Source organism: Podarcis liolepis (assembly GCF_965112155.1).
Source record: "Podarcis liolepis genome assembly, chromosome: 15".
Lineage (NCBI taxonomy): Eukaryota > Metazoa > Chordata > Lepidosauria > Squamata > Lacertidae > Podarcis > Podarcis liolepis.
Window position 1 is genome coordinate 8,217,034 of NC_139566.1, and position 10,570 is coordinate 8,227,603.

General features: G+C 46.6%; 1 protein-coding gene across 2 annotated transcripts; it reads right to left on the reverse strand.

Moving 5' to 3' along the window:
• Window positions 1-4,451: 4,451 nt before the first annotated feature.
• LOC310695131 (protein S100-A12-like) lies at window positions 4,452-8,765 on the reverse strand. 2 transcript variants are annotated; one of them, XM_083479124.1, is made up of 3 exons: window positions 8,518-8,765; window positions 6,613-6,776; window positions 4,452-4,793 (listed from the first exon to the last, which is right to left on the reverse strand). In XM_083479124.1, exons 2-3 carry the CDS (start codon window positions 6,751-6,753, stop codon window positions 4,608-4,610), a joined length of 327 nt encoding a protein of 108 aa, XP_083335250.1. In that variant the 5' UTR covers window positions 6,754-6,776; window positions 8,518-8,765; the 3' UTR covers window positions 4,452-4,607. The 2 variants fall into 2 exon arrangements, with proteins under 2 accessions (XP_083335250.1, XP_083335249.1); XM_083479123.1 differs by lacking the exon at window positions 8,518-8,765 and adding an exon at window positions 8,356-8,488.
• Between the last annotated feature and the right edge of the window lie 1,805 nt (window positions 8,766-10,570).

A 10,570-nucleotide genomic window follows, 5' to 3' on the forward strand; every position in this document is an offset into this window, starting at 1 on the left:
GAGGCAGGGAGGCAATCGATCAGGGGACAGGAGGCATGTTGCTGCTCGAAGTGTCTCATGTTTCTACCAGTTTCTTAACAGGAAAGTTTAGAAAGAGCAGCCCAGCACAGAGTCGAGAGAAAAAGGCCAGGCTAGAACCATGTGTCATTTTTTCCACTATTTGACTATTGATCCAAAACCCTGAATTGTATTTTATATAATTGACTTTTTATTTGTATATTGTATTGTTGTTTTCTTGCTAAGGCCAGTGGCTGATGCAAATAAAGATTCATTCATTCAAAACCATTATTATTATTATTATTATTATTATTATTATTATTATTATTATTAATTACTATTATTATCGGCAGGCCAATGCTGTCTGCAAACATGACATGAAGGCTTGCAAAATCAACCCTGCCGGTTGGGAATCCCTGGCAGATAACCGCAGTCAAGTCACGTATCAATAGCAGCGACCAGAGGAGAAATGACTGCTGGGAGAAGCTCAGAGTGACAATGCCATCGTTCATCTGCAATAGCACAACCAGATGCCTTCATGTGCCCCAGCTTCAGCGAAACATGTCTCTCCCGCATCGGTCTCTACAGCCACAGCAGGAACTACAACCGTCCAACAGCTTGACCTCACCCCCAAAGGCACCCTCCTCCGTTTTCTCCTGAGATGACAGATGCCAGCCATCATTATTAACATTTGTTGGCCTCTCTATGCAAAAGACAAGAAATGGTTCAGTAAGACAAAATAAGGATGACATTAATTAAAAGTGAAAGACACTTAGACAAATGCTAAATGGGTCTCCATTTGCACTGTACACTAAAAGCAGTATCATACCCCGTTATGGACTCACGGCCTCCCCCCCCAAAAAAAAGAATCCTGGGAACTGTTGTTTGTCAAGGATGCTGAGAGTTGTTAGGCGGACTCCACCCAGAGTGCAATTCCCAGAGTTCCATGGGAAGATGGGTTGACTGTTGACCAGTCTGGGAATTGTAGCTCTGTAAGGGGAAACAGGTTCTCCCAACAGCCTTCTGCCTGCTTGGCAAACTACGGTTCCCTAGGTTCTTTGAGGAAAGCCCTGACTGCTTAACATGGTGTTTCCAGGCAAGCAGTCATCCATTCCCACAAACTGATTTTGTCCCTCTTGTTTTTGCCCAGCTTGTTTTTCTTTGTCCTCTTGGGTTCGGCAAGAGAAGCTGGGTGGGTTTGTTTGTCGAACTGATTTTCATTATTGCACAAGGTGGCAGTTTTTAGACTAAGCAGTCGGCAGCTGGAAGCCCTTTCCTTGGCCCAAATATCAGCCCAAACTGGAAGCAAATGCAAAAGGAGAGATAGCAGTAAAACAGGCTTTTTCCTCAAGTGCCTTCTGAAAACACACATTCCATCAGACTACAGTAAAGAGAGATGAGAGACTTCATCGACTGTCAGCTCAGCTAAGAGACCAGCAATTTCTGACCCCTCCTGTCCTCTAACTATTTCCGTTCAAGCTGGAAAGGTAAAGAGTCCTAGGCTCTGTGGTTTAACGTGCCACCCACGTCCCTCGTCACTAAAAGGAGTATATAACAAAAGAACAAGTACCCGAGCTTGCCTTTCCACTTGCCTTTCCACCTTCAAAGGCTGCATTTACACAGCCATAAAATACGCTCTGAAAATGCTCTGGAAAAAACTGCAGCGCCATCTGGTGTCACAGTGTTATAATGCAGTTGTCGCATTGGGTTTCGTTATCGTTACCGTTACCGTTAACGATACCGATACCGTTATCGTTACGGTTATCGTTATCATCAATATCGTTACCGCTACTGTTATCGTTATCATTGTTATCGACATCATTACCGTTATTGATATCGATATCGTTATCGTTACCGTTATCGATATCGTAACCATTATCGTTATTTGGCGATCACTCGTAGCCAAGTAAGATTGTCTTTCATAAACACAGTTTTAACAATGAGTCCGTAAGTGATTGTGGAGGCCAATTCTGGATCCACATGTCCTTCCTCAGTGGGGACATTAGTTTCCGGGCGGGAGTGTGTGGATTTGCCCAGCGTGGCTTCCTCTTGGCACGTTTCTCCCTTGCACCCTGAGTTCGAGTGTCTTCAGAGCCGACCCCACTTGTCAGTGTTTATACTACATTTTTAAAGATTTGCCTTGAGACAGTCTTTAAACCTCTTTTGGTGCATTACGCTTTCCATTTTTAAGTTTGGAATAGAGTAGTTGCTTAATAATAATAATAATTATCAGATCCTGCCTCACGGACCAAATTTGACAGGTGGGTGGCCCCACACACCTGCCAATCAGCAGATGTTGCAAATGACCTTAGGTGATTTGGTGCTTGGAAGCCCCACAGCGGGGACTTCATAGCACAGCCAACCGAGCAGGCTCCAAAGGAGACCCTCCTTTATTCAGAGCTCGGGGGGAAAGGAGAAGTGCTTGGGAAGATGGCCACAGCTACCCCCATCTTCAGTACCCCATAATGCCTCTGGGCCCTGACCCAGTTATATTCTGGGAAAATAACAACCACAGACCCCCAGTTATGTTCCTGCCCTGTAAGATTACCCTTCCAAGATCCCAACTGCGCGCTGAAGAAAAAATGAGATGTTAATCCAAAACTCCTATATCCAGGGATAGATTCTGGAAGTCTTCACGGCTTTCAAAAAACAATCTCTTCTGTGGCATCTGTCGCCTTCCTCTCCATCTTCATCCCACTACTCGGCCATTTCCCAGCCTGACCCGAAACAGGATGCACAAAGAAACCCCTCCAATCTGTGGCCTCCTGTCCTCATCATCTGCCACTTCATCCAGCTGAATCAGTGCAGGTTTCCTGCTGATGTTTGCAAACCCAGACGCTGCTCTCTTGCGTTCTCCTGCCCCCAGAGTCGGTCATGACTGGACCTAATGGTCAGGGGTCCCTTTACCCTTTACCTTTACCCATGTGCTATCTGAAACACATTGGTTGTCAGGTGTGATTCCCCTCCCCCAAACTTTCCTACCCCACTAGTGTTGCCTCTTGAATAACTCAGTAGGGAAGAGGAGGGTGGGGACAAAACTAGACAGGGCTCATCCAAACTTATCTTCTACCATTCTCTTTCTGGGCCTGCACTTTAAATCTCTGTGTTTGGGCGCTTCTCACCCCCACCCTGAAGCTTTCGCCAGGAAAACCCCCTCTTTAACGCTCAATTGGAACAAACAGCCATTCGGGTTTTCCTTGTATTGTCGTTTGCTCGGATTCACTGGAGCAAAAAGCAAACAAGCAAACAGAAATGTTCGGACACCGAGTCTAGATGTTTGCATGAGCCCTTAGTTGGTCTCCCTATTAATACATGTGTGTCCCGTTTTTCCTTCCAGCTCAAAGCGGCCACACGTGGTTCTCCCCCTCCCTGTTATATCCTGAGAAACACACACACACACACACTGCAGGTTAGGCTGAGAGAATGTGAGTTCACATCCAGAAGGCATCAGGAAGACTGGGGAGTTTAAACTTTGGGGATTTAAGCTAGAATTATTTGGTTTAGCCTGCACTTGCTGCTAGCCCCATTGGTTGCAATGGGCACCAGCCCCACGGAACTCAGCAGAGAGGAGAAGTATGGGGAAGTCTTAGAATTCGTTGGTCCCACCTGCCTTTGGCTCTTACGCTCAAGATGACCGTGCATGGTTCTTCCCCTCCTAGTTACCGTATTTTTCGCCCGATAGGACGCACCGCCCCATAGGACACACCTAATTTGGGGGGGGGGGAATAAAGGGGGGAAATTCCCTCCCCAGGCACGGGGCAGGCGCAGGGGAAGCCCGAGCTTCCCCCGACCCCAGCCCCCAGAACAGCCTGCTATCCGCAAGCCTAGGGAGCCGCGCCGGTCTCCCCAGGCTTGCGGAGAGGTGCGCGAGGCCCGGGCGTGCTCTTCAGCGCGCACCAGGCTTCAGAATGCAGACAGCTCTGCGCTACCCTCCGGAGCCCCGCGCGGCTTCGCGCCGGATCGGGAGGGTGGCGCAGAGCTGCAGGAATCCCGGGAAAGCCTGCATTCGCCCCATAGGACGCACACACATTTCCCCTTCATTTTTGGAGGGGGGAAGTGCGTCCTATAGGGCGAAAAATACGGTACATCCTGACAATAAGCTGGTCTCCAACCGTAATAAAATTATCTACCATCTATCTACCATCCTGACAACCACCCATGCATGCTGGGTTTGGCTGAGAGACAGTGAAACAGCCTAATGTCACACCCAGAAAGATATATGGCTAGGTGGACATCTGAACTCTGCTCTCCCAGGTTCTAAGATGCAACCACCGCAGCAGGGGATGCTTCTGGGTATAGGGACCCTTCCCCAGCAAACTCTATGATTCTATGAATGAACTTATAAGGTAGGTGAAAATGCAACTCTCTTGTCCTCTCCCACAGAAGAGCTTGAATACCGTGCAGAAAAGCCCATTTGACAACAGCTTGCCGAAGTTGGGAAGAAATGACACGTCTGAGGATTTCGAAGTGAAATATTTATTTCTTATTTTATTGTCAAAAGTTTCCGTTCCTAGCTAGAGAATGTAGGAAGGAGGGGGTGGGTGTCAAGAAGGTTGTCGTCCCACAGGCCCCTGAGCACCATCTCCCGAAGGATTTGCTGGGTTTCCTTCTCACTGTTGTTGTGGCTGCTGCTGCTGCTGCTGCTGTTGTCCGCCATGTTGTTGGTGGAACTTTTCATGGGAGCAATGGAGGAATCTTCCAACCAGGCGGGTCCATTCCTCAAAATTCACTACGTTGTCCTTGTTTGTATCCAGCTCATTAAAGAGTTGCTCCTTCGCTTGTTTCTTACGTGGACACTGTAGGGATTGAGAGTAGAAGTTTATTGCTATCAGACCATCAGAAAACCCAACTGTGGCCCTCCTGACACTATTAGACTAGAATTGTAGAGTTGGAAGGGATGCCAAAGGTCATCCCTTCTGCAATGCAGGGATCTCAGCTAAAGCATCCAGGTGGGCCTCCAACATCTGCTTCAAAACCTTCAAGGAAGGAAGTCTACAACCTCCTAAGGCAACTGTTCCACTGTCAAACAGCTCTCACTCTCAAAAAGTTCTTCCTTCTGTTTAGTTGGAATCTCCTTTCTTATAACTCGAAGCCATTGGTTCACGTCCTACTCTCTAGGGCAGGAGAAAACAAACTACAGTGGTGCCCCGCAGGATGAATGCCTCGCAAGACGGAAAACTCGCTAGACGAAAGAGTTTTCCGTTTTGGAGGTGCTTCGGAAAACGAATTTCCTATGGGCTTGCTTCGCAAGACGACAATGTCTTGCGAGTTCCTGCTGGTTTCTTTTTCTCCCCCCCCCCCTTTTTCTAAGCCGCTAAGCCGCTTATCAGCTGATCCGATCAGCAGATAAGCCGCTAAAAGCCGCTAAAAGCCGCTAATAGCGCTAATCCGCTAATCCGTCAATGGGCTTGCTTCGCAAGACGAAAAAACCGCTAGACGAAGAGAATCACAGAACGGATTCTTTTCATCTTGCGAGGCACCACTGTACAGCCCATCCTCCCTGGCCTTTAACCAACCTTACTGAGATGGATGGAAGTTGTAGTTCAGATTAGCAGAACGAAATTAACACAGAGTAACATCGGTGGGCGTTTAACTCAGAACCAGACTCACAACCTGATTTCAGGCTAACTTCCCATTGGCGTATTTGAGAAAAGGATTCTAGACTAGACAGGCTTTTGGCATGATCCGGAAACCAGACTCTTCTCAGAGGCATTGTTTTGAGGTGGTTGAGAGGTCCTGAACCCCGCTACCTCCTGCAACTTCCCCATATGTATCTTCCTATATAAAGCAAAATGTAGAATGTCGACATGCTCCGCATTTGGAGCAGCCACTGATAGGGGGGCCACACGAACTGCAGGGTGAGGAATGGCAGGCCAGCCCAGGTGAGCTGCTTAATGGAGTGGGGAGGGGCTTACCCTGTAGGTTTAGTAAGCCTGAACTCCCCTATCTTTTGCACCTTCCCTGTTGGGGGTGGAAGGAGCTGTGAGGGTTTGACAAGATGAGTGAGCAGAGATGGAGCCGTGTGTGTACAAGTGTGCACACACACACACACACACACACACACACACTTAGGGAAGGGGGAAAAATTTGATCCAATTCACATTTTAAGGCAAATCTACCAAACCAGCACTTTCCCAAGCAGTCTGCAACTCAGAACCCAGGCATCACTTGAAATCCTCAGTTCTCTGGATTTGGCAATGCGTTTCTCCAGCCAAGTAATAGGTACAAGTATATAAAAGTATATGCATTAAACTACAGTAATGTGGGGGGAAATGCATTCTAACAGGGAAGGTTGCTTTGCAAAAAAAAAGGTGTGTATTCTGCAAAAATGCATTTTAAAGTGTGTTTATTGGTAGATAGCAGGAGAATACTTTTTAAAAGCTGTATGGAGAACTGAATTTCAGACTGGGGAAGGAGGACATGAGGGGAACTGAAATGGACATATCCACTCATCCCTAAGTAAACTTTGCTTTCATCTGAACATGCTTCAAAACACTGTCTTGGGGAGACGCTAGTCCCTCGCCATCTTAACATCCCCTGCACCTTAATGCCAATGTGCCAGCTTGGGCTTTAAGTGCCCGGCAGTTGCCCATGCCCTTCTGCTCTCCACCTCACCTCAACGCAGTCGGGAAACTGCTCAAGGATCATCTTCTTGAACTCCTGCTTGTCCAGGGTGTCAGACTGCCCAGCATACTTGTGGAAGATGTCAATCATCTGGTCAGCCATGACTTGCATCTGAGTCTTGGACTTGGACATTTTGAAGGTTTTCGGTTGGCAACCTAGATAGACATATGAACATAAGAAGAACCCTATCAGATTCCACCAGGAAGTCCACAGTCAGGCCATGAAGATGAGAGACCTCCTTCACTCTTAAAAATGCAAGAGGAGCCCTGCTGGGTCAGGAATAGAGTCCTACATAATTTGAATCTTATTACTTAACTTGTTCATTTAAGTTACTTAAAAGCTGCTTAATTCTCTAATGCAGACGTGCAATTTATATTTTGGGCTTGTCTTAAAATAATGAAATTTTGGGGTGTTGTAGTAAATGAAATGGAAATAAAAACACATGTGTTGAGTTGTCTCTCTCAACATCTGGAAAACACCCCTGGTGGACGCACCCTTATTTCTGAATTCACACCAAAGCTAAGTCCAGCCATTTTGTTGCCTGACACACAAACACACACACACCCTCTCAGATTGAAAGTGTCAAGTTTCCAATATCAGCTAATCAGGTGTAGGGAATTCTTCTCCCTCCAGATGTTTTTGGAGTCCAAAAGAAAGCATGACTGATGAGCAGGGATAATGGGAGTTCTAGTTCAGCAACCTTGGGAGAGCAGCAGGTTGCCCACACCTGAGCTAAGGTATTTGGGGTCATGAGGCAAAGCATCTCACATTCCTCTCTTCCCCGTTTGCTGCCACCAAAATTAGCTTCTACTATTCTCCTACACTTGCCAAGAATCTGCTCAAGACAAGAGAATACAGAGAATGCTAGCTTAGTAAGGAAACGTAATCAGGAGAGCATAACCTCTTCACACCAGCTGCTAGGTGTCCATCTGAATCCTTTTAGGACAGTCTTTCTGCCCTCCAGATGTTTTGGAATCCAGCTCCCTCCCATCAGCTCTGGCCAAGGGTCGTGATGTCAGGGCAGATGGGAGTTGTGGTCCAAAACAGTTAGATGGCGCCAGGTTAGAGAAAGGCTGCCATTGAGCAAACAGAGTCAATTTGGTGAACCTCCAAATTCCAGTGGTCAATGGTCCATGCTCAAGGTTGATGAGTGTCAGAGTTCAGCAACATCTGAAGAGCACCAGAATGACTGCCTCTGCTCTAAGACAGCCTAACCCAACCAGGTGTCCTCCCGTTGTTTGGACTTCAGCTCCCATCATCCCTGGCCATTGGCCACAGTGTTAGGTCTGATGGGAGTTGCAGTGCCAAACAGCTGGCGAGAAATAGTTTGGGGAAACCTGCCTTAGAGCCAGGGTAGCTAGTATGGTGACCTCCAGATGGGCTCACCTCCCATCAGTGCCAGCCAGCATAGCCAATGGTCAAGAATGATGGAAGATAGAGTCCATCAACGTCACCATGTCCGTCTAGGAGAAATACTCCTCTCTAACATGCTCTCTGCATGGAGGACTATCTAGAGATGGGGAGGCCTGGGAGTTGGTGTCCAACAGCAGCTGGTATCCACAGAGAGAGAGAGACAGACAGACAGACAGACAGACAGACAGACAGACAGACACGTGTTTTGCATACCTGCCTGCCCAAGCTGCTACTCTCAAAAAGATTTAGCACCCAACATCCAATGCAAAAGCTAAAACCTGAAAACAGCACAAGAAGGCCTCCCGTTCTTCTCCAGCTTACCTCGGTCGGTGATCAACAAGAGAGCTAGGATGAGCCAAGGTGTGGTGGTGAGCCCTGTGACAGCCCCTCTTCTTATACTCCTTGTCCAGATCCCTGCTCCCACCCACCCTAGTTGCAAAACCTTTGATCCTTCTCAAGCCATCTCCCTCTTGCACCACTCACCTCTTGCTTAAGATACCTGTGTTCTTCCTTCAGCTGCACATCGCTGTAGGGTTTTTCCCCCCTGCTACGGCCGGTCAGGCTCTGTCATTTTCCAGTACCTTGTTTGCACAGCCTGTGAGGCAATCCTTTTGAAAGCTTTGTAAAACTCCGACAAATCCGGCTGGTTTTTTCCGCACAAAAAGTAGCCAGTAGACAACTCTTCCTTTCTGGAAAAAGAAATAACAATATCTGATAATGAAGTGGAGGAGGGTGGAATCTTGTGAAGGTCCTTTGTAGGTTCTTAAGATTCTTTTAAAAATATCAAAGGGGAACAAGAAATGAGTCAGATCAAAGGAGCAAACTCTGGGTGAAGCCTCCTTTCAATTCGGTTTCAGTGAGGAACCAGGAATGGGTTTTGAAATTAATAAATCTGTGGAGTTTGGCCCCCTAGAAAGTTTGCAGTGATTCACCCAGGATCCTCACCAAACTGTTAGCAAGGATGCCACTCCTGTTACTTATTTCCATGCATGGTGGGATTGCCTAAAGGTGAAAGCATTTGAGTTATCCATTTTCACCGAAATGAATAAAACAACAAGGCGACAGATTGAACCACAGTTGGTTTTATTGCGTTTTTCTACAGAAGGCAACATGGACTTACGCAGTAAGGAGCATGCTGGACATCTCCTACAAGCTGCAAGAAGCGTTATAGGACTTAATGTATTTTTAATCTTTGTTGGAAGCCACCCAAAGTGGCTGGGGAAACCCAGCCAGATGGGCGGGGCACAAATAATAAAATATTATTATTATTACCAACACTTAGTTTTCCTCCACTCTTCCCGGACATGGTCCACACTTAAAAGCTCCATCTCCAAGCACCCTTTATTTTTTGCTACCAGGGATTTCCCCACAAAAACACACTCTTTAAAGCTCAATCGGAGCAAACGGAAAACCCAAATTGAAGTTTGCTCCGATGGAATGCTAAAGAGCAGGTTTTCGGCAGAAGGTGAGGGGCAAAAACATAACGCTCTGATGTGGAGCTTCTAAGCGCAGATCTGGGCAAACGGACAGTGTGGATAAGCCCATAGTTAGGCATTGAAAATATTTATCAGGCACTACACTGTCAAACTGGTACCAAGCGGTATGGGACTGCGCAATGTGCTTTTAGGAAAATTAACAAACAAGATGAGGGTTATACAGAGCAGGGTTGAATAAAAATACTGAACAAAATAAAATATTGGGGTGGGCCCCAGGTAAACCCCGCCCCATCACTCTGTTACTACGTAACGTCAACAACTTTGGCTTCCCCCCTCCCCAAAAAAGCTCAATAATAGTCAATTTGGGGGTGCTGGGCGGATCTTTGCACCATGGTAGCACACATGTAAAGACGGCCCTGCTCCTATGGTACAGGGTCAGATTGAGCAAGATATGTTTACTGTGGTGTGGTCTGAGTTTATAACATTTACAAATATTGAAGAACAATATCAGCGTAGCTCAGTTGGTTAGAGTGTAGTGATGGTAACACCAAGGTTGCAGGTTCAATCCCCGTATGGGACAGCTGCATTGTATTCCTGCATTGCAGGGGGGTTGGGCTAGAATGGATTCCTAGATGTTGTTGGACTACAACTCCCATCATGCCTAGCCAGCATGACCAGTGGTCAGGGATGATGGGAGTTGTAGTCCAACAACATCTGGGGACCCACAGGTTGAGAACCGCTGAGCTAGATGATTCTCAGGGTCCCTTCCAACTCTACAATTCTATGAACCCCTGTTACCACTATACAATAAGTTTTATTTGATGTAGGCACACCTTTCCTTTTCACGTGATATATTTCTAAAACAGTAAAATACATTTGAATTTTTATGTATAAATTTTGTAATTTGTTTTTAACTCATCGATCCTGGGAGAATGAATAACATGCTTACCTGCCTGGTGGATATGTTTTGGATATGCGATACACTGCAGTGGTAGGGTGTGTGTGTGATATATATTTTTTTCCTACTCTTTATGGTGCTTTTCTTCAGTTTTTTATCAGCTGCCCATCTTACGTTGTGTCAGTCCGTTTCTATCAAGTGT

What these genes read in the sequence shown, in the direction of transcription:
- LOC310695131 (XM_083479124.1), bottom strand. Translation starts at nt 6,753, where the DNA reads ATGTCCAAGTCCAAGACTCAGATGCAAGTCATGGCTGACCAGATGATT. An exon ending in AGTTTCCCGACTGCGTTGAG is followed by an intron (nt 4,794 to 6,612) that starts GTGAGGTGGAGA and finishes CAATCCCTACAG; the next exon opens with TGTCCACGTAAGAAACAAGC.